General features: G+C 47.8%; 10 protein-coding genes across 10 annotated transcripts; 7 read left to right on the top strand and 3 right to left on the bottom strand.

Moving 5' to 3' along the window:
- Positions 1–680: 680 nt before the first annotated feature.
- Positions 681–1,844, top strand: N7516_006515 (3' exoribonuclease family protein; the record flags this gene model as incomplete). The annotated part of the gene is made up of 1 exon (XM_057219235.1): positions 681–1,844. The coding sequence occupies one exon, from the start codon at positions 681–683 to the stop codon at positions 1,842–1,844; it is 1,164 nt and encodes a 387-aa protein (XP_057073326.1).
- A 177-nt stretch (positions 1,845–2,021) lies between these two features.
- Positions 2,022–3,890, bottom strand: N7516_006514 (aspartic endopeptidase; the record flags this gene model as incomplete). Its single annotated transcript, XM_057219234.1, has 1 exon — positions 2,022–3,890. The coding sequence occupies one exon, from the start codon at positions 3,888–3,890 to the stop codon at positions 2,022–2,024; it is 1,869 nt and encodes a 622-aa protein (XP_057073325.1).
- Positions 3,891–4,636: 746 nt separating this feature from the next.
- cyp1 (putative peptidyl prolyl cis-trans isomerase (CypC)) lies at positions 4,637–5,231 on the top strand (the record flags this gene model as incomplete). Its single annotated transcript, XM_057219233.1, has 3 exons — positions 4,637–4,669; positions 4,720–4,761; positions 4,818–5,231. The coding sequence occupies 3 exons, from the start codon at positions 4,637–4,639 to the stop codon at positions 5,229–5,231; spliced, it is 489 nt and encodes a 162-aa protein (XP_057073324.1).
- A 1,456-nt stretch (positions 5,232–6,687) lies between these two features.
- Positions 6,688–10,878, top strand: N7516_006512 (ABC transporter B family protein; the record flags this gene model as incomplete). The annotated part of the gene is made up of 8 exons (XM_057219232.1): positions 6,688–6,921; positions 6,975–8,076; positions 8,135–8,570; positions 8,620–9,036; positions 9,092–9,145; positions 9,280–10,398; positions 10,466–10,713; positions 10,772–10,878. The coding sequence occupies 8 exons, from the start codon at positions 6,688–6,690 to the stop codon at positions 10,876–10,878; spliced, it is 3,717 nt and encodes a 1,238-aa protein (XP_057073323.1).
- Positions 10,879–11,234: 356 nt separating this feature from the next.
- On the top strand, positions 11,235–13,098 carry N7516_006511 (putative Rab geranylgeranyl transferase escort protein; the record flags this gene model as incomplete). Its single annotated transcript, XM_057219231.1, has 4 exons — positions 11,235–11,308; positions 11,360–11,478; positions 11,538–12,566; positions 12,758–13,098. The coding sequence occupies 4 exons, from the start codon at positions 11,235–11,237 to the stop codon at positions 13,096–13,098; spliced, it is 1,563 nt and encodes a 520-aa protein (XP_057073322.1).
- A 315-nt stretch (positions 13,099–13,413) lies between these two features.
- Positions 13,414–14,076, top strand: N7516_006510 (seipin co-factor family protein; the record flags this gene model as incomplete). Its single annotated transcript, XM_057219230.1, has 1 exon — positions 13,414–14,076. One exon carries the CDS (start codon positions 13,414–13,416, stop codon positions 14,074–14,076), a length of 663 nt encoding a protein of 220 aa, XP_057073321.1.
- Positions 14,077–14,187: 111 nt separating this feature from the next.
- On the bottom strand, positions 14,188–15,910 carry N7516_006509 (uncharacterized protein; the record flags this gene model as incomplete). The annotated part of the gene is made up of 2 exons (XM_057219229.1): positions 14,188–15,417; positions 15,497–15,910. The coding sequence occupies 2 exons, from the start codon at positions 15,908–15,910 to the stop codon at positions 14,188–14,190; spliced, it is 1,644 nt and encodes a 547-aa protein (XP_057073320.1).
- Positions 15,911–16,294: 384 nt separating this feature from the next.
- On the bottom strand, positions 16,295–17,944 carry N7516_006508 (uncharacterized protein; the record flags this gene model as incomplete). Its single annotated transcript, XM_057219228.1, has 3 exons — positions 16,295–17,095; positions 17,155–17,865; positions 17,912–17,944. 3 exons carry the CDS (start codon positions 17,942–17,944, stop codon positions 16,295–16,297), a joined length of 1,545 nt encoding a protein of 514 aa, XP_057073319.1.
- Positions 17,945–19,218: 1,274 nt separating this feature from the next.
- Positions 19,219–19,446, top strand: N7516_006507 (uncharacterized protein; the record flags this gene model as incomplete). The annotated part of the gene is made up of 1 exon (XM_057219227.1): positions 19,219–19,446. The coding sequence occupies one exon, from the start codon at positions 19,219–19,221 to the stop codon at positions 19,444–19,446; it is 228 nt and encodes a 75-aa protein (XP_057073318.1).
- A 1,391-nt stretch (positions 19,447–20,837) lies between these two features.
- Positions 20,838–22,010, top strand: N7516_006506 (uncharacterized protein; the record flags this gene model as incomplete). Its single annotated transcript, XM_057219226.1, has 4 exons — positions 20,838–20,877; positions 20,928–21,687; positions 21,747–21,926; positions 21,983–22,010. 4 exons carry the CDS (start codon positions 20,838–20,840, stop codon positions 22,008–22,010), a joined length of 1,008 nt encoding a protein of 335 aa, XP_057073317.1.
- Between the last annotated feature and the right edge of the window lie 127 nt (positions 22,011–22,137).

The following is a 22,137-nucleotide window of genomic DNA, read 5'->3' as shown; positions in this document are numbered from 1 at the left end:
CATGACCTCCGGCTAGTCGTGCCGGCCGAAATTACGGGAATCGTCGCATAGGAAATATGTATGTGTAAATTCAAGTAGCTAGGTTGGTGTCTGCGGCTTCATGGAAAGGCTAACTATAGCGCGAAGAAGTCAAAGAAGCTGTCTATGCAAAGTTTACCTATGTATGAGGGTTTAGTAGCCGAAGAGGATAGCAACCAGTAGCAAGCTGTAGTTCCCCGGACGATGCCATCCATAGTAAGACTACCTAGGTAGCACCATGATTACCTAGACAATCAAAGGAGTTATTTCGACTTGGGAGCTAAGGTCTTTCGTCAGTTCCTGCATAACGGCAATGATCTCATCCCGCGGTATACAGCAGACAACTGTCGTGTCATATCCAGCCTTGAAATCTTAGAAAATCCCAAGTGCCCTGTTATATGTTGTACAGGAATTTACATTCCAACAATGAAAAATACTTAGAAAATCAGGTGGTTCCCCCAGGGCTGTGAGACGCTGTTGTGTACAATGAGGCCCCGCGAAAGTCTTGGCAGATAACTTCAATTTGTGCCTGGGGCATCAGTGACAGCTTCGACCGCCTTTGATAGGAAATTATTCTGCCATCTCATGCTCGTCGGCTTTTTTTGCATCTTCAATCATTTCCATATTAGTCTTTGGCACAAATAGAGATATTCTCTTTAGTCATGGCGTCCTCAACTACAACCAGTAACCCGACCACTCCGTCATTATCCCTTCCACCATCTCAGTTCGCCCGCCTCCAACCCCACGCCTACCTTCTCGCCCACCTCTCTCCTCCACCCGCGAGCAATCAGCCCTCAATCCGCGCGAACGGTCGTGCCGCCTCACAATTCCGTGTCACATCTGCCAATACTGGCTCTCTAACTCACACAAACGGTAGCGCAGTCGTACGAATTGGCGACACAGCCGCTGTCTGCGGCGTTCGCGCAGAGATCCTACACACCAAGGACATCGCTTCCTGGAGTGTGTTGCAGGCCTCATCGGAGCAAAATTTCGACAAATCAAATGAAGCAGGAGTCTCAGAGTCCCAAGATGAGGAAGATAAAGGCCACATCCAAGATCTGAACCTACTTGTTCCCAACCTTTCCCTCAGCACTGGCTGCGCGCCAGGTTTTACACCCGGCGCACCACCTTCTGCGCTGGCTCAGTCACTCTCTCACCAAATTCTTTCCCTCCTGCACACCACCCGCCTCGTTCGAGCAGACGACTTGCGCGTCTGGCATCAGCCACCGAACCTGGACTCGGAAGAATTCCGCAATGCGGGTGAGGGGATGGACGTGGATACAGAAGAGGGCGGAGGCCCTGAGCGGGAGATTAAGGCATTCTGGGTGCTCTACATTGATGTCATGATCATTTCTCTGGCTGGAAACCCATTCGACGCGGCCTGGGCCTCTGTCTTGGCTGCGCTTCGGGACACGAAGCTCCCCAAGGCCTGGTGGGATGCCGATAACGAGACGATCCTTTGCTCGGATGATGTTGCCGATGCGCAAAAGTTGTCTCTGCGTGGTTTGCCTGTTTCTAGCTCGTTCTGTTCTTTTGAGGGCGATGTCGCTGCTGGTTGGAGGGCGGTTGTCATTCCCGATGCCGAGAAGCAGAAGCAGAAGAAGGGTGCACAGCAAAGGTGGATCCTTGCGGATCCGGATGGATACGAGGAGGGATTGAGTCAAGAGCGGGCTTCTGTTGTTGTTGATAAGGAGAACGGAAAGACGGTCATCGTGAAGATGGAGAAGCATGGTGGTTGGGCTGTGGACAGTGATGATCTGCGCCAGCTTGTGGATGTTTCTGCTCAGAGATGGGATGAAATGAAGCGGATACTGGATCAATGCTGATCGAATTGATATGCAATACAAATGAATGATACCACTACAATTATTTCCTACCATCTTGCTTTTAAATGGAGCTATGTATCTGAGTAGATCGAAATAGTGGCTCTGTCATGTGAACGATCCACAAAATACTCGATTTCAGCTAATCTATCTGCTCCGTCAGACTAAATCGAGGACATTCTAATTTGCTGATTTCTTGTTCATCATGCTGCGTCGCCTTCTCTTCAATGGCGGTTCGTTATCCCCGTTGACATCCCTGGAAACAGACACCTCTCCATCTTCTTCTGTGGAAGTTGTCGGCAAACTTGTCTGGGATTCACGTTTGGACTTGCGAGGAATTGATACGGAGAAGGAGATCAGGTCCAAACTGTCACGGTTCTTTTTAGGCTTCTTTGTTTTGACATCACGCCCGCCGCCTTCTTCGGATGGTTTCTTTTTGGATTTGGAGTCACCGATTTTCTCTTCTCTGGGTTTCTTGTCCCGTGTTGTATTCTCGTCCTTTGATGCACGCAGGTAATCACCCGAGAAGATGCGCATAAAAAGGCTCTTCTGGTCTTCAGAAGGCTTGTCCTCGGCTTCATCTTCCTTCTTTTCCTCTTCAATTTCCACCTCCTCGGCATCAGAGAAGTCCCACATTGTGTCAATCTCTCCTCGAATAAGTGCAGTACCCCAAAGCGATATTAAAACACCCGGTACTAGGTAGAGAAGAGCTGGTTGGGCATGATTCGAATATTGCATGGCAAGGAGGGTGGTAACCATCCCAGCAACATAACCGAATATACTAGCTTTGAAGTAAATCTTTGGGAAACGCCGGGCATCATGATAGGGAGGCTGAAGTTCCGGCTGGGGTGGTTTGACCGACGGCGCCCAAAACCGCTCTCCCCAAGCGCTGGTTGCCGACTGATACTCAGGCTTGACTGTTGGCTGGCCTGACACTGCAGTACGTGCCATTTGAGCACCCTTCCGCTGGTAATAGAGGAATAGATCGAAGCGAAGTGCCAGCCCAACCATCATTCCCGGAATGACAATGTCGCCCAGTCCAAGCATAGCCAATGGCACGGAGCCAGGAGCATCGCGAGAGGTGGGCGGGCGAGGGAACAGGAGCTTGATAGGTACATCCAACTTGGTTGCAACAGTGACCATCAACGGTGTGAAGAAGACAAAGTAGATATCGTAGAAAAATAAGGATCCCATAATCAGGGTTCCTGTCCAGAACGTGGAGGGAGACATGAATTGCAAGGTGCCATAGCAGAAGCAGAAACCGAGGAAGTTGGTCAACCACCATGGGTTTTCCACAAATGCAAAGTATGCTACAGCGGACAATGCAAAGATTCCGCTGATAATATCAAGGAGACCAACGAGGCATTTGAAGTCAAATAAGCCACGTATGTGAGCTCGCACCTTGAGACGCTGGTAAGAAACATTTCGGCACTTCCAAAGCAGTCCTAGTATCATACCTGGGAGTGGAACTCGGCCCAAAATCCCAGGAAGAGGTGAATGCCGGACGGAGTTTAACTTCGCTGGATGGTCCTCAGATGCCATGAAAAGGCGTTCGGACTGTTTCGCTTTCCACAATTGTCCACTTTGACGATAATATCTAGGAAACATAAATGAACGAATCATCAATAGCGCATCCTTCAAGAATGCAAAAGCAAAGAAGAGTCCCATTTGAGAGAAGTAGAAGCTAAGGATCTTGTTCAAGATGGCTGGATCTTCCAGCCATTTGATCACCAAGTATAAACCACCGAGAGTGAGCCCCGCAGTCAACGGGAATACCAGGGCATCTGATGGCTCAAGCCCTTCCATCTTTTGCAAAGGGCCATGTACCTCTTCATCGTCCGTGTCATATTCATCTTTATCCTTGCCGGCTTTTTTCTTCGAAGGTTTGGCAGCGGAGGAAGGTCTTGTCAAAGACGCATGTGCGCCTATCCAAATTGGAAAAAGAGCGGAAACAATCAGGTGTCCGTAAGTTGGAAGAAGTGGCCTCAGACGGTCGAAGTGGTAGAGGGCTTGTCCAAGAAGCTCGGCGACAGGGCTGACGTCGGCCATGGTATGGTGGACAGGAAATTGTAGACTGTAATCACAGAGCAAATGAAAGTGAATTAAAGTCAATAAACCAAATAAAAAGGAATGAATCAGACCATAATGGCCACAAAGGGTTAGTGGTGTGGGAGATTCTTTAAGGTAACCTGTTAATCTTAGGGAAGCTTCCCGGTGCACGGAGGGGCTTAATGACCACAGCATAGTTTAATTCACCGCTTTCCGCTCACATCTACATAACCTCTAGGGCTGCGTTGTATAGGTACCTAGGTAGTTTGTACATTATCCATTTATCTCATTTTTACTTCTAAGTTCCTGGTCATTATGGTCTGATCCATTCCTTTTTTTTGGTTTATTGACTTTAATCCACTTTCATTTGCTCTGTGATGGACCCAAAGACTCATCATGTACACAAACCAAGAGCCGGCTTGATTCCATAACACCCTAAATAATATAGCTCTTTATCCTCTGTGTCTCTCCATCACCTATTATAACCCATATGCATTTCCGTGTATTTTCCCTTTCTGGAACTATGATAACTGTTATGATGTATAGATTATTACTCCGTACCTCCATATAGATAGCCATATAGATAGGGCGGTACTGCTTTTCTGCCAGACAAATTGACCCAATGGGAATTGAGACTCCACATGGTCGCTGAGCTCCTCCGTAACGTTGGTTGATCCCGCTTCTTGCAACTCTAGACTCTGTTTTTTCGGCTCTTTTATTCACGATTCTACACTCACATATCCATCATGACAACTGAGGTGGCTTTTGACACGTCCATGGTAATTAGCGCTTCGTTGTTCTCTCAAGGTCACTCACTAACCCATCGCAGGGATCCTTCTCCGTGGAGCTTTACAATACTCATGCGCCCAAGGTATGAGCCGTTTTGCAGAGCTTCTAGGGAATTCTCACTAATTTCTTGTTCCTCAGACATGCAAGAACTTTTCGACCCTCGCCGAACGCGGCTACTACAACAATGTCATCTTCCATCGCATTATTCCTGACTTCATGGTCCAAACTGGCGATCCCACTGGCACTGGCCGAGGAGGTAGCTCCATCTACGGCGAGAAGTTCGAGGACGAGATTCATGGAGAGTTGAAGCACACCGGTGCTGGAATTCTGAGCATGGCGAACAGTGGACCGAATACCAATGGTAGTCAGTTTTTTATCACCCTTGCGCCAACACCCTGGCTGGATGGGAACCACACGATTTTCGGCAGAGTGAAAAGTGGCATGAGGGTGATCCAGCGTATGGGACTGGTCAAAACCGGTGCGGAGGACAAGCCAGTGGATGAGCTGAAGATCATTCGCGCTCGGGTAGTTGAAGAAGGCACACAGGAGTGAGAGTTACATGGTGCAGCTTATTCCATCGGATTACGACTGAGGATTATGCACGTCAAGTATCTCCGGGGAAAAACCAGGCGTTGCCCAATTTGGGGAGTTTAGATTCCATCTGCGATACAGGTTGCAGGAACAACCTTCGGCGCGCCCGGCCCAAGTCATACCGGAGCAGCATTGTCTTGCTTGCTGTTGTCTAAAGGTGCTCTATGCAAGCCTTCTGGAATCTACAAAGCTACAATATCAGAGTGGCAGGACGAGATACCACTCTAATAATGAGATTATGGATGTATCACTACAAAACGAACCGCTTCCATCAAATGTCTCCATCAAGAGCAGCAGATACAGAGTGACAAGAAATCTTATCTACCACCCCCAAACGAAGTCCAGTGAAGGACCGCGTCAATGAAGACCAGGCTACCATAGTAAAGTAACCCGTTCTGTGCAGAACACCGGGAGTGGTATGGAGAGAGAAAAGTGTCCTGCCGAAATTTTAGTTCATATAGTGGTGCGGACTAACCTCTTTGGGAATTGCTGAGTAATCTCTAGCCTCCGCCCGGCATAATCTTCCGCTCAGGCAGATAGCCCTGGAGGCTAAACTTGCTTAGTTCTCTTCTGTCGTAAGTTCGTGACTACCTACGGAGTACAAGATAGAGCAAAAGGGAGAGCAAATAATGAATAATGGATTTCCACACCCGTGGGTGCGGTTCGATTACACTAATAAAAGTTGCTGCGACCATGATGTTCATTCTTCATTGTTCATTCTTGATCTCCATGATCAAGGAAATAGAAGATAGCTCCGCTCAGTGCCTCAGCAATGACACTGCCATGGTCTTCATCTTCATATTTTCCCGAAGTCTTCATACGACTGACCATACCCGTCCACTTTGCAGAAGTCGAACAAACATCTGGTCACAATTATCCCCCATTAGGCGGTCTTTGGCTATTGCCAGCCGTTTTTCATATTCCTCCAGGGACTGGTTCCCGACTCTGTCCTAACCCCGAAAGTGAGGCCATTCTCTCCCAGTGGATATATTAGCATGCCCTTGGCCATCTTGGCATTTTTACACAATGCGAGGGGACGCGTCCCTCCTCGTCTCAATTACTTTCCGGCATATGATTGATAAGATTAAGTTTGGTTGCCACTTGTAGTCCACTTCTTTGTACCGAGGTAACTTGTAGCTATTGTACCCTGGGGATTCGCTCTTTTTGTTTTATTAGCTCACCCAAAAATACCTGCCAAACTTGAAATATTCTGAGCGATAACACATTTTAAGGCACTATGATGTGATATGAGTCATGATGAGTGGTCAGTGACAGTTTCAACAAGGCTTCTTACGATTGGTCAGACAAACAAAGGAAGAGATGGATCTATACATGGGACAAAACCATATAAAATGTTGTCGCAAAACTTACAGCTGTCTTGAGCGCTATAATTTTCATCAATTGACGATCGTTCATGATGGTGAAGATGTCAGAAAAAAACACCCTCGCAGGGTCTGCCGCTCCTGTGGCGCCCCGTCTAGAGTTAAAGAAGGATGAGAAAGAGATACTCAAGCGCCAGATTCATACTCCAGAGTCTCAGATGAGTCGCTTGGCGCTTCTATACTCGTGCGCAACACCATATGATTTACTCCTCCTGGTCATCAGCTCAATTGCAGCCATCGTTGGCGGAGCTCTGCAACCTGTGTCTTTTGTAAGCCATCCTCTATCGGTGTTGAATCTCCGAAGCTGATCACCGTCATAAAGCTCCTTTTAGGAGGCCTGGCTCAAGCATTCAAAGAATTTTTCATCGGAACATCCTCGGGATCATATCTATCATCCCTGGTCGCAAGATTCGCCCTGTATTATGTGTACATCGCCATTGGACAATTTGTTTCGGTCTATATCTCAACAGCCGGATTCATGGTTGTAGGAGAAAAGATTACCCAACGCCTCCGGGAGAAATACCTCGCCGCTATCCTTCGCCAAAACATAGCATTCTTTGATGTCCTAGGAGCCGGAGAGATCACCACCAGGATCACCGCCGATATGAATCTGATCCAAGATTCTTTGACCGGCAAACTTTCTCTGACGCTGTACTCCTGTTCTAATTTCGGAGCAGCTCTTATCATAGCTTTCGTGAAAAGCTGGCGTATGGCCCTTATTTTGATATCAGCCTACGTCGCAGAGACTGGATCTATGAGCTTTTTCTCATATTTCATGGTTAGGTATACCCACCAGGCCCTAGAGGCCTATGCAGACGGATCGACAGCTGCCGAGGAGGCGATCAGTTCAATCAGACACGTTACTGCGTTTGGGATTCAAGACAAGCTGGCCGATAGGTACCAGAAGTTCCTTACCCAGGCCGAGGGGTATGGTCTGAAAAGTCGCATTGCGCTTGCGGCCATGATGGCCATCATGAACGGTGTCATTTTCTGGACCTACGCACTCACCTTTTGGCAAGGGTCTCGCTTTCTGGTTGTTGGAGAAGTGGAATTGGGGGCGCTGATCACCATCCTTCTTGCTACCCTGACTGGAGCATTCACATTTGGTAACATAGCACCAAATTTTCAAGCATTCTCAACAGGTATAGCAGCCACAGGAAAGATCCTTGCAACCGTGTCTAGAAATTCACCCCTAGACCCATCCTCCTCCGCAGGGGACAGACTGAAAGCTGTGTCAGGGACAATTGAGCTCAAGAATATTCGCTACATTTACCCTTCAAGACCGGATGTCCTTACTCTAGATGGGATCAATCTAAAATTTATGGCCGGCAAGACTACCGCCATTGTTGGTGCTTCTGGTTGTGGAAAAAGTACACTGGCCGGTTTGATTGAAAGGTTTTATGAACCGCTCAATGGCGAAATAAGTGAGACTCTCATTTCCGTCTTGGTTGAAGATGTAATGTGCTAATATTGGCACACTAGTACTCGATGGCCACGACATCGCGACTCTTAACCTGCAATGGTACCGTCAACGAATAGCAATCGTGACACAGCAGCCCACACTCTTTGCCACAACTGTATTTGAAAATATCAGATTCGGTCTGATCGGCACTGAGCACGAGCGTGCCCCTCCTAGTGTGGTAGAAAGCCTTGTCTTCGATGCCGCGAAGAAGGCGAACTGCTTCGAATTCATTTCTGCGTTGCCGAGGGGATTCCACAACAGTGTTGGAGAAAGGGGATCATTGCTTTCGGGTGGACAAAAGCAGCGAATTGCCATCGCACGAGCCATTGTTAGCAATCCGAAGGTCTTGCTGCTAGATGAGGCTACTTCTGCCCTCGATTCCCAGGCCGAGCGACTGGTACAAGCAGCACTTGATGTTGCTGCAAAAGGTCGGACAACGATCACAATCAGTCACCGGTACGTGGTTTCTCTTCAAATTTGGCGCCACACGCTGATCATGATTCAGACTGTCTACAATCACGGCAGCAGAAAATATTGTTGTAATGTCTCACGGGCGCGTTGTCGAGCAAGGAACACACAATGAGCTACTTGAGAAACGATCGCTGTACTACGAATTGGTAGAGAAGCAGCGCATATCGACAGAAGGAAATACTGGCCCCAGTGAAGAAAAATCAACGTTCGACGCAGATACGGAATTCCTGGATTCGAACGATTACGGGAATAAGTCCAACAGCCACATGAATCAGATTGAGAAGGCCCTCGTCACTGAAGACTTGGAGGCGGGTTCCGACGAGAAGGCTTATAACCGCAAATATTCTCTATGGGAGTTAATGAAATTCGTTGCCAACTTCAACAAACAAGAAACATCCACAATGCTTGCGGGTCTGTTCTTTTCGGTGATCACAGGCGCAGGAAATCCCACGTAAGGTCCCTCCCTCGCGTGTTGCGCAGAGCGTTGGCCCTAACCATTCCCCTAGCCAGGCTGTGTTCTATGGCAAGACCATCTCGGCATTGTCTCTACCGCCCAATATGTATGACAAGCTCCAACATGATGTGAATTTCTGGAGTCTAATGTATCTGATGCTGGGATTCACTGCCTTTCTGGGTTGGGGGCCTCTGGTCTCTGTTTCGCCTACTGTTCCGAGCGCATGATTCACCGTGCCAGAGATACCTCCTTCCGCGCAATCCTCCATCAGGATATATTCATGTTCGACAAACTAGGTTTCTCAACTGGTTCTCTTACAGCGGCATTATCTACGGATGCTACCAACCTTGCGGGGATGAGTGGTGTCACGCTGGGTTCCATATTTATCATTTCAACGACGTTGATTGCTGGCGTGGCTGTATCGATTGCGATAGGTTGGAAGCTGGGACTCGTCTGTACCGCAACAATTCCAATCGTTCTTACTTGTGGTCTTGTCCGCTTGAAGATCCTTGGGAAAATTGCACAGCAGTCAAAAGCTGCGTATTCGGCCTCAGCAACGTATGCCTGTGAGGCAAGCTCCGCCATCAAGACGGTTGCATCGCTAACTCTTGAAAGAGAAGTGCAGAAAGAGTACCACAGGATACTGGAAACGCAGCGAAAGAAGTCTGTCATTTCAACGCTGAAGTCCTCCACATTTTATGCGGCCTCCCAGTCGGCGAACTTCCTCTGCATCGCGCTGGCCTTCTGGTATGGAGGAAGTCTAATCATTCACGGAGGCTATTCAATGGTGCAGTTCTTCATTGCTTACGCTGCGGTCATCGCTGGTGCATTCAGCGCCGGGGCAATCTTCTCATTTGCGCCCGATATGAGCAAATCCCGTCAAGCAGCCCAAGACATCAAAACACTGCTGAGCCGACCAGTCAGCATTGACGCTCGCCAAGAAAATGGCGAGCAGTTACCGAAGATGGATGGTAGCTTGGAGCTGCGCAATATCTATTTCAGATACCCCAACCGACCGGAGAGGATGATTTTGAATGGCCTCAGCTTGACTGTCAAAACAGGACAATACATCGGTCTTATAGGAGCGAGTGGATGTGGGAAGAGCACCATTATTTCTTTACTGGAGCGATTCTTTGATCCCGAAGCTGGTCAAATCTTGGTTGATGGAAAAGACATTTCCAAGTTGAATATCAAGAGCTACAGGAGTCATCTTGCTCTGGTCAGTCAAGAGCCAACACTGTATCAAGGAACTATCAGGGAGAATATTATCCTGGGAACCAATGACGAGGATGTTTCTGAGGAGAGAGTCATCCAAGCCTGCAAGGATGCTAACATCTACGACTTCATAATCTCCCTGCCGTAAGTCGGTGCAACTGTTCTCTCTGTTTATTGATTCTGAATGAATCTCTGCTAATGCTCAACTCAGTGGTGGTTTCTCGACAGTTGTAGGAGCGAGGGGCGGTATGCTCTCTGGCGGACAGCAACAACGGATAGCCATTGCGAGAGCGCTTCTTCGCGATCCACGAATCCTCCTTCTAGACGAAGCAACTTCTGCCCTCGATTCTGGGTCAGAGAAGGTCGTCCAGGATGCACTAAATGCGGCGGCACGAGGCCGAACGACGGTCGCTGTTGCGCACCGGATAAGCACAGTGCAGAAGGCCGATTGTATTTACGGTGAGAATAATCTTCATTCATGCTATTGACTGTGTGAGATACTAATATATTGGCCTAGTGTTGCACGAAGGCAATATTGTAGAGCAGGGGATGCACCAAGATTTAATGGCGCTGGGTGGAAGATACTTTGAGTTAGTCAAGCTACAGGGCTTAGACAGCGTTTGACTATGATAGATGGAATACATGCGGAAGAAGCCAAAAATCCATATGTAAGGCCAGTGTAAAGATGTAATAGTTAACTATGTGGTTACTGTCCAAGGCTGTTGACTGAAGTGGGGACCAAGTGACCGCCTTCACGCGTACTTCCCGCGTTTTTCTCCGATTTTTTTTCCTTCTTCTTCTTTCCCCCAACAACCTCAAGTTGATGGGATTTCCAGCATCGAAGCTTATGGAAATACTGGGAATGCTTCAGTTACCTTAAATATCCAACATTTCAACTTCATGACAGCTTGGGCTACCAAATTTGGCTGTGATACTCGGACTTACCTGCAGCTAGGACTTCGTTCCTGATTTTTCATACCATGGAAACTCTGTCAGACACGATTTGGGATGTGGTCATTGATGGTACTGGGATATCTCAGTCCCTTCTGGCACTGTGAGTGACTCTCTTAGGGTGGTTGTGAGTTGTGCACTCACACTCCCAAAGGGCCCTCTCACGATCTGGAAAGAAGGTTCTTCACATGGACTCAAACCAGTACTATGGTGGTTCAGATGCAGCCTTCAGTCTTGATGAGGCCCAAGAGTGGGCAGAGAATATCAATAAAGGTGAGCTATCTTTTGTGTGTGGCTGGCTGGTTCATGGCTAATGTGATATCGCTAAGTAGACACAAGTAAATCACTGTTTAAAGATGCCTCAATTTTCAAACGTGATGCTTCTTCTCTAGTCGACGGTGCAACCATCTCTTCCAAACTTTCATCAAGCCGTGCTTACACTCTGTCCCTGTCCCCTTACCTTTTATATGCTCGTTCTCAACTAATGTCAGCGCTCGTATCCTCAAAGGTATTTCGCCAGTTGGAGTTCATGGCTGTTGGTAGCTGGTGGATTTATGCACCCGAACAGCCAGATTCTAAAACTGGCGAGCCTGGTGCGGAAAAGGTTCTCTACCGCGTACCTGGTAACCGGGAGGATGTGTTCGCTGCAACTCATATCAGCATGAAGTCCAAGAGAACCCTCATGCGGTTATTGCGTCATATCACCAAGCCCCATGAGGATAATGCTTCAAATGAAGATGAGGATATGTCAATTCCCTTGAATGACTACCTGGCTTCCAATTTCAGTGTCCCGGAGGAGCTTCACAATCCTTTGTTGTCGCTATCCCTGTCGCAGCTTTCTCATCAAGATACACCCGCCAGCTATGCTTTGCCTAGGATCCAAAGACATCTATCATCCATTGGCCATCTTGGCCCTGGGTTTGGAGCTGTGATTGCCAAGTATGGTGGTGGGGCTGAAATACTCCAAGCTGCATGCCGAGCATCTGCTGTGGGAGGAGGGGTATATGCTCTGGACACGCAGATTGATGATTGCTTATGGCGGAAAGGCTCTGAACATTCCGAACATCCGTTTCTGCTGAATCTAGGCAATGAAGGGTCTGTCCAGTCGAAATATTTGTTTACCTCAAAAAAACCGTCGAATACTTCCGACGAAAGATCGACACCTTTGGTCGAGGTTGCCCGCTCGATCAGTGTCGTGTCCGCTACTTTCCCCTCTCTTTTCCCTGTCACAGTTGAAGGTGCTCCTGTACCTGCAACTGCCGTTCTCATGTTCTCAGGGGATACGTTGGGCAGCCCCAAATCCCCGCCGGTCTATCTCCAGGTTCATTCTAGCGACACTGGCGAGTGTCCACACCAGCAGAGTAAGTCGTCCCCTGTGCAGTACTGTCTGATATGTCCTCCCACACCGCTCGCATGATGATTTTTTTCAAAAACTTATCTACATTGCCTGAACTTGCTATGTTGAAAACCTTTTCACCTGATCACGAGCACCCTCTTTAAATTTTGATTCGTTAGCAATATTGTCGTTCAAGTGGCTAATTGATTGTCACAGGTGTTATTTATTGCAGTGTGGCACTAGCTGGGCCGGAAGGTCAAGCGCTTATTGAATCTGCCATGGATAGATTAGTTCGGGCAGAAGGTCTCCCGGATAGTGTGCTGTGGTCATTGCGATACACCCAAAGCGGCTGTCTTGGCAATGATGAGTTGCGGCAACTCACTGCCGAGGACGGTATTCCTAACTACTGTGTTTTCCCTCCATCGGGCCTTGACTTGGCGTTCGAAGATGACACCCTCGACCTTGTAAAACAGGCTTGGAGGAAAGTCGTAGGAGATGAAGTTGACGATGCCGATTTCATGATGTTTGACGATCGCGATGGCACTTCTGATCAATGATTCGTAGCATAGTGTTATTTTGGATTACACCTTTGACTATATTTTCCCACCGTAATAATCGATGAGATTATCCTATCTTTGATTTGAATATTACCTTTTTTTAAATTATTCACTGCTTCAATTTTATTCTACAATGTACCGATGTGAGCTGTGTAGCCTGAGATGAATTAAATGCCATATCTGTGGCCAACGGTGACGCAGAATCAGTTGGCAGAACGCCCGGCGTCTATCAAGTAATCTTCGCTGGAACACAGCTTGCCTGAAGTTCATCTCTGTGCCCTTATTGATCGCAAACAAACCCCTATAGCCCTCACAATGCCCCTCGATAATGTTACCAGCGGTGTGACCGGACAGCTTCCTCCCGACAAAGTCCAATCAACAACAAGCGGAGTGGTTAAGAAAAGCGCACCAAAAAAGCAAAACCGAACGACAAAGGACCTAACTGACCCCTTTCCTTCGGACGATGCTCCCCCAAAAGACGAAGACATCGACAACAATCTCTCACTTTCATCGATATGGTCCACCATCACAACATGGTTCTCCACACTGTTCCCCCAAGCCTTTGATTACCTCCAGTCCTGCGTGCAGAGATTGGTCGCCTGGCTCCTCCCCCCGCCCCGTCAAGCTGCGATTTATGAAACTGCATTGAAGCACCCTGCCGCATCAACCTTGATCGTTTGTCAGATGATTTGCTGTGGGGTTCCTCTACTGGCATTCTTGGCTGGCGTGTTTATCTTCGCTGCGGTGTCGATACTGCTTTGGACTGTTCTGTCGTTGCTCATTCTTGGTCCAGTGTTGTTGGGCACAAGTATGATGGGTATGTTTCTATGGGGCTGGGGTTGGATCTTCTATGGTTTGGTCAAATGGGTTGATCAGCGGTTCTTGGGTGGTATAATTGCACGCTTTTGGCTTCGTCAGACGCAATCGGAGTCGACTGGCGGAGAGGGTCAGTCCGAGGAGGAGAAAAAGGATGAGTAATGCATGCATATTCCCCGGAGTTGAGAATATACGCTTTCTGGATCATATAGCACACAAAATCGATATTAATATTGAACACGGAAGGGTACGATATCTTGTTTATATACACGTTCAGACTACATGAAGAGATACAAATGGCACCCCAGTGAAATTCTCGGGCATCGTATACGTGATGTTGTAAAACACGAATTCGTTGACAGAGTGATCAGTGTTGTAAGTAATCGCATAATCCGGTAGTGCGTTTGTCGAGACCTTGACATTCAAACCAGGTAGACCTTCCAGTCCAGTTACATTGAACCCGTTGTTGACCGTGAGGCCACTGAACAAGAAGTTGAAAGAAATTGGACTTTGCGCAGATGTTGCATTTGGATAAGAGATGTTCAAAAACCGAGGGCCGGCCACGGCATGAATAGATGACTCTGTAACCCAGTGTGAAATGCAGCCAATTTTATGATCGTCAATAGCCCACTGAATGACAGCAGGATTAAATTGACTGGGGTTGATACTGGGACCTCCAACAACTGTCTCGGCAACCGTTTCTGCGCCAATGGTCACACCCTTGGACATCCAAGCTGTGATATTGCGAGGATAAATGTCGAAGGGCGGCGAGTAAGCCTGCGAAGTATACATATGTTCTCCAGGGAATTTGAGCAAATTTGCCTTTGCCTTCACAGGCAGAGATTTTACCATTTCAGGCATTGCCAGGGCAAATAGAGGGTAAAATGCGAAATCATCCTGATGAAACATTCCGAGCTCCTGTTGAGGGACGGGGGCCTGTTCGCGGCCAACAACTCCCCAAATAACAGCACCAGTAAGAGATGCATACTCCTTCATATCGTAGCCATATGAACGATCCCAAGGCCCAGCAATATTCTTCAGATTTGCATTATAGAGCTGGCCAAGTTCATTCCAGCTGTATTCGAGCATCTCTGGTCCATATTTCTTCAACAAACTACCACTTGTCCCGTACTGGTTCCAGAGAGCCAGTGCCCACATGGCAATGCCAGCGTATGTCGGAGAATTAAATTCAGATAATGTGTGGTGCATACTCCAGAGGTCATAAATTTCCTGAGCGAAGTTGTCACCCGCGTTGGTCAAGTTTGCATCTCCGACTCGCGCACCAACCCAGTTTTGGAGAATGGTTCGCATCAACCAGGGATTCGAGTAACAGGGATAAGAATTGTCGGCATCAACTCCTCCAACACGATAGAGATCGCCCTTGGCTGCGATGTGCAAGGACTTTTCCACCTTGGAGACCGTCGCAGCTGGAAGCAGGTGGCCATAATCATTCAAAGCCACAATCCAGGCGCAGCCCACGAAATCGCGAATATTCGGATCCCACTGACCATAATCATATTAGCAAAATAACACACGGAAGAATAACTCGATGGACTAGATCAAGCAAGCACCATCGGCTTACCGAGCTGTATGGACCATCGTCGGGATATTTGAGCGTTCCAGGCTCCGGTTCTGAAGGCGCTTGTTGATAGTTCCCATACCACTGTTTAGATGGATCGAGATATTGACCAGAGATGACATTGTCAAAGATACGGATGGCTTTTGCGACATCACCTGGTCCGTTTCTGGCTAGCAGTTGAGGTGCATACCAGGCCGAGTGTCGACTATCATAGCGTCCACGACTACTGGTTGAGGTAATCAGATAACCGGCCTCGTTGTCCCAGTACTTGTCATTCCATTCGATGGCCGTATTGAACATTTCCACCGCATGCGAAGACGCACCGAACCTGGCTGACCAGCTGTCTAGTGGAGCAGCAACGACAATCCCGGCATTGTGGACGGCATTGAATCCGAGAAGAACTAGTGATAGCTTCATGATGTGTCGGAGACTCGGAGATGTCCCGATATGTCAATGGCAGACAAAAAGTGGCTTGCAAAAGAAGCTCGGTTTCTTTCACTTTACTTCCCATTATTCCCTTGCCGTCTTTATACTGTTTTCAATTTGGCTTTCGGCATAGCTCTTTTGCATGTAGTTTAGCTTGATGATACATTGGCACTGGGGTAGACTCCGGTGATTTCGCCGTGATCTCCGAATGTGCCGGTTGACTTTGTGTGCAGCAGTGCGGCAATTCTCCTTCATTGCCGATTTATACTCCACCCTGAATCTCCAAGAGCTTCCCCGCTCAAAAGAAATGGAAACAAAGAGATGAGTCCACCAATAAGAATAGTTCCATTCGCTACACATACAAAGACATTAAAATTACTTGAGCCACTTAGAACCCAAAGTGACAATCTGATCCCGTCGAGTCACAATCAGTGCAGAAAGCGCGAGAACCCCAACGCCAAAGGCCCACTTTGAGCGAGCAGCGAAAGTCGTATCATTGCCGTCCCGGTCAAAAGGCGGGGTGACGGGTGCCACCATCTTGTGGGCCTTCTGAACCGAATACGGTGGATACCGGGCAGCGAGAAGCCACTCCAACCACGAAGGCACGGCGTTGATGTGCGTACGGAGATGGGAGAAAGTTAAGATACCATGCGGTCCATGATAACGCCCTTGACCGGAGTTTCCAACACCGCCAAATGGCACATCGCGACCGGCTACATGGAGGGCGCAGTCGTTGAAGGTCACACCACCGGACTGGGTTTCGTTCAAGATGCGAGCTTTTTCGGCGGCTTGAGTAGTGAATGCGTAGATAGCGAGTGGATGCTCTCCCGCACGCGTCCGAGAGAGAGCGGTGTCGAAGTCTGCGTCGACGATGGGGAGAATCGGACCGAAAAGCTCTTCGGAAAGAAGAGCATCACCGGGCTTGACTCCGGTGACGATCGTTGGTGCGAAGTAGAGGCTTTGACGATCCCGCTGGCCACCGTAGACGATTTTTCCGGAGGTCTTCTGGAGTAGACTGTCAAGGCGGTCGAAGTTGCGCTCGTTGATGATGTGTGTGTAATACTCTGTGTTGTTGGCTTTGCCTCCTAGGAAAGTATCAAAGTATCGTCCCAATTCGGCGACAAGGCGCTCTCGTAGGCTTGGGTGGACGAGGACATGGTTCACATTCAAGCAAACCTGTGTTCAGTGGAAATTAATTAGCTTTTGATAGGTCGGGGTAAACAGGGTGAGCCTACCTGTCCAGCATTCATGAATTTGGTAACGGCAATGTGTTTTGCGGCCAGATCGAGATCCGCTGACTCTGCAACAATAGCAGGACATTGACCACCCAACTCGAGTGTGACGGGGGTCAGGTGCTTTGCCGCTGCTGCATGGATGATCTTGGCAATGTTGGGGGATCCAGTGTAGAAGATGTGGTCAAAGCGATGTTCAAGGATGTATCCCATATCCTGTGGACCGGCGGAAACACACCGGATCGCACCTTGGTCCATATATTGGGGGACAATTTCCATCAATACATCTTGAGTAGCACTTGCCACATCCGAGGGTTTGAGTATGACGGCACATCCAGCAGCAATCGCGGCAACCATTGGCTGTAAGAGCAGACTGACCGGGAAATTCCATGCGCCGATAATCAGAGTCACTCCAAGGGGTTCCTTGCGGACAGTGGCTCCTCCTAGGAAGTTGAGAAGATCGGACTTTTCCGGCCTCTCATCCTTGGTCCACTCATCCAGTTTTTTGAGAGTGCGTAGAATATCTGCTTGAACATTACCACAGTCACCAGTGTAGGCTTCTTGATAGTGTTTATGCAGGTCAGTATAGAGGGCATCACAGATGCGCTTTTTGTTGTCCTCAATCATCCACCAAGCACGTTTCAGTTGACGACGCCTCCATTCCTTATTCTTGGTGGTGCCAGATGCAAAAGCACCCCGCACACTTTCATACGCCTAGAAAATGTCAGCAGTGGTATGAAAAAGTATAGATGATATTTACCTGATCAAACTCGGCTGTGGTGCTGAAACCCATGGTGATCTTGGGGGGGGATGATGTGGAGATGCCCCTAGGAGGAAGGTGAGATTATATGCGGGGGGGTTGTTGTACTTGTGTATACTAATACACCAGTGTTGACATCCGACTTACCGAGGACCCCGGTCCAAGACTGCAGTTTATTTTTTTTTTTTTTTCATAAATATGCATGATCCTGAATTAGTATTAATTTAGATAGTATTCTTGCGATATTCGCATCGCGAAATAGCTCTCGGGGTGAGATGTTTTATGCAGGCCGAAGTGCATACTGTGAATAGTTGAATAGTTGAATAGTACTTTCTAATATAATAACCCATTGACTTACCTTCACTCAGTTCATCGATAAAAAACTACGCTGAATCCCACGATGGGCGAGAAGTTGCCCTTCGAATCTACGTATACAACCATCATGTCTTGGATGAGCTTCCCCGCTCATCTTCAACTATCATATGTGTCAAGCTTGTAGGAAAACGCAGAAAGGCCTGAGACTCTGGAGTCTGGAATTTGATTGAGTTGGCAGGTTTGAGTGACAGTATCAAAGTGGTGGTAGGGTCTGCATCAGATTCACCAAAAAAGACATTCATGTAGAGAAGAAATTGATCATCGATTTCCTTTTCCTAGATCATGTTGAATCATGTTGAAAATGAGTATATCTAGCCCTATAACCGGATTGCCAATAAACCTGGGAATGCTTATCGTCTTGGCCCGCATATAATATATAACAATCTATAAGGGGGAATATAATGTCAAGAGCTCGTACAGGCTGTTGGACATGTCGTGCACCACGCATAAAATGCGACAGTAATTTCCCATACGGTTATAATTTAAAACTCTGCTAGAAACCCATCCAATCTGCCGTCGTTGTGCCCATAACAATGCCCTATGCGGATACGAACTCCGTCTGGTCTGGCATGAGAAATCTTTAGCCCGAGGTGTTTGCCACGGAAGAACAGGGGTATGGCCCAAGCGAAAAGATGTTCAAAAGAAGGAATCACTGGGGCAAGTGGACGATAGGTTATCGCTACAGCCGGAGTACACGGGCGCTGACCGGACCTGAATGTTTTTAAACACGACTATGATCGATCTCCAGATCCATTTTGATGGCACCCAGCCCAGTTACATAGGAATGAAGCCGTTTTCACAACCAAGCCCGTTGTCGCCTTGGCTGAATACCATATCTCCTGCTCATGTCTTATTTCGAACACATCATCTGCAGCAGCTCAACTCTCGTCGATAATGCACATTACAATCCATATCGATATCTCATCCTACCCATGGCCCTAAAGTCAAAGGGGCTATATCATGCCGCCCTAGCCGTCATAGCTAATACCCTCAAGCTGTCAGATCACCGGCTTCCAGCATTGGAGCATCATCATCGGGCATTGAATCACCTGCGCGGTCTCTTGAATAAAGCCAACTGGGCGCAAAATGAGTTGGATGAGATGCTCGGTCTGGTCTTGATGTTATGCTGGTTTGACGGAGGATCCTCCTTACTTCCTTGACGATGAGAATCTTCTAATTCCCCTGCAGATCTCAAATAGCAGCCGCCCTTCATGGGTCACCCATCTCAACGGGTTCCAAAATCTAATTCGGACACGAAAGGAACGCCCGGTCGCTCATGTCAGAATCAAGATCTGGCAAGTTTCTTCAATTGTTATTTCGCCTTCCACTTAGTTCTAGCCCGCACTGCGTTTCGGGTCATCCCTCCCTCATGTCATATATCGCCTCTTCTGCCGGACGGTATACTGGAAAAAATCAGACACGATTGATCCGTACATGGGATTGAGCCCTGCTCTCTTATGATCGATCAAGTCGCAGAACTTGCGTGGGCTTTTGAGGATTGCAAAAAGTCAACCGTAAAGATGTTCACCAACTCAAGATGAACCTTAGCCTTCAGCAAAAGATACCTACAGAAAATATCGATCCAAATACAAGAACTCAACTCAGTCCAAACAGCCCATGGGCTCAGAGAAGCAGGATTATTCATCCTCTATGTACTTTTCCGGTGTCGTTGAAGTCACTACGCCTGTATTCTTCCTGGATAACATGCAAACAGGGTATGCCCTTGAGGGTCCTGCTATGATCATTGACAAAACTCAAACTATTGTTTTCCTTTTTAGACCTGGAAGTGGTGCCTGGGCTAACGCATCCGACGATGAACTAGCAGCGAGTGAGAGCAAGAGTCATCAGAACTCATCGGCTTTCCAGCCACGAGGAAGTGTGCATTCAATGTCGTTGCTGAGGCCGCAATGTGAGAGAAATGGATATAGATGAGGAATCATGTAAGTAGGTACTCTTATTACTCTTATTAATTTTTTTATTTAGAATTCCTAATACTATAAATTTATGAATATATAAATATCTATACTATACTATACTATACTCCCTCGACCTCAATCCCTTGCAGAATGCCCAGCCCGCACCAAGCGATTGACATAAGCACCTCCACAAACATCAAAACGTGGACCAACTCATTCATCGACACCTTAATCTCCCTGGATTTGGTATGGTTTGTGGCAAATCATGCCTTTCACTCGATCTTTATTGAAGATCCCAATAATCATCTTCACTGTTTCCCTAGGTCTCGTCATCTACCAAGGGTCTCTGTCTTCGTTCCTCTTCGAAGGGCAATCTGAATCTCCCTATTTCTGGAGGTCGAAAACATGGTTTTCTTCATCTCAGTCTAAAGTGCCAGGCTCAAAGCAGTCTCCAGGAAAGGGGTGGAATGTTATCCACCATCTGGGAGGAAATGGCCCCTGGTTTGAGAACACCGGTGAAGGTGCAGATTCAAATCTAGGACCCCCAGAAGGATGCTCAGTGGACCAGGTGCACCTAGTATGTTCCCTAACAATTTCTTACTACGCTTTCGTTAATGAAATCTAGTTATCTCGCCATGGAGAACGATATCCAACACATTCTGCTGGGAGTAGTAGGTCAGCCCATCCGTTGAGTATAAACATGTTTTAATGTTTCCCAATGACAGGACATCTCCAGTTTCTGAAGCGAGTGGAAGAGACTGGCCTACCGCTCAATGGATCACTTGAATTCTTGAATGACTGGACCTATTTCTCGAGAAGTCCCGAAAGAGACTTTGGGGAGTTAACCAGCACAGGCGCTTACGCTGGAACGCTGGGTGCATTCACGACTGGTGTCAAATTTAGGACACGATACGAAAATCTGATCCCGAGAGACACCCGCACGCGTCTATGGGCAAGTGACTCGGGCCGCGTGATTGATACAGCACGTCATTTCGCCTCTGGGTTCTTTGGCCTAGACTGGGAGAGCTCTGGAAAAGCACAGCTGCAGGTTATTCCTGAAACTATTGAAAGGGGCGCAGACACTTTGACCCCAGGTGATACATGCCTCATGTATCTCGAAGATCCGATTCTTGGCCATGACCATGGTTTGGAGATGCTTGCGCAGTTTCAGGAAACCTACATTCCTGCAATTGCAAACCGCCTGATCTACGAGAACAACATCGGTCTAAACAACCTTTCCAATGAAGAGGTCTATAGTATGCAGGAGATGTGTGGGTTCGAGCTTATGGTGCGAGGAACAAGTCCATGGTGTGAAATGTTTACCAAGCAGGATTGGTATAACTTCGAGTACGCTCGCGATCTGCTACTTTATTATCGTGCAGGGCCAGGCAACCCATACACTGGTGCGATGGGATGGCTTTGGTTGAATGCAACGACTGGACTGCTTCACGAGGGTCCGATGGCTGGAAGCATGTTCTTCAGTTTGTAAGTCTAGCTCATCGTTTGTTTGATATGAAGAGCACTGTTGCTAATTTGATACCCAGTGTACACGATGGCGATATAGCCCCATTCCTCACAGCACTGGGGATATTCACTGGCGACAAGGAACTTCTTCCCACGACCCATATCGCCGCAAATCGTGAATGGCGGATTTCTCCCATTCTTCCCATGGGCGCAAGGGTCACACTTGAGCGGCTATCTTGCTCACCAAACCATGAGGATCCGTACGTCCGAATCAATACCAATGATCGGATCACACCATTGCCTTTCTGCAAGTCAGGTCCTGGGGAGTCATGTCCTCTCAATAAGTTTGTGGAATATGTTCGCAAACGAAGGCAAGAAGTAGGAGATTTTGCAGAACGGTGTGGATTGGCAGGTGATGCTGGACATATATCATTCTTGCATCAAGATTGACCCAGCATAGTCTGTACAGTT

This window comes from Penicillium verrucosum, assembly GCF_028828655.1.
Source record: "Penicillium verrucosum strain IBT 35672 chromosome Unknown utg000002l_segment0_segment0, whole genome shotgun sequence".
NCBI classification, from domain to species: domain Eukaryota; kingdom Fungi; phylum Ascomycota; class Eurotiomycetes; order Eurotiales; family Aspergillaceae; genus Penicillium; species Penicillium verrucosum.
This window is presented reverse-complemented; position numbering and strand designations above follow the sequence as displayed.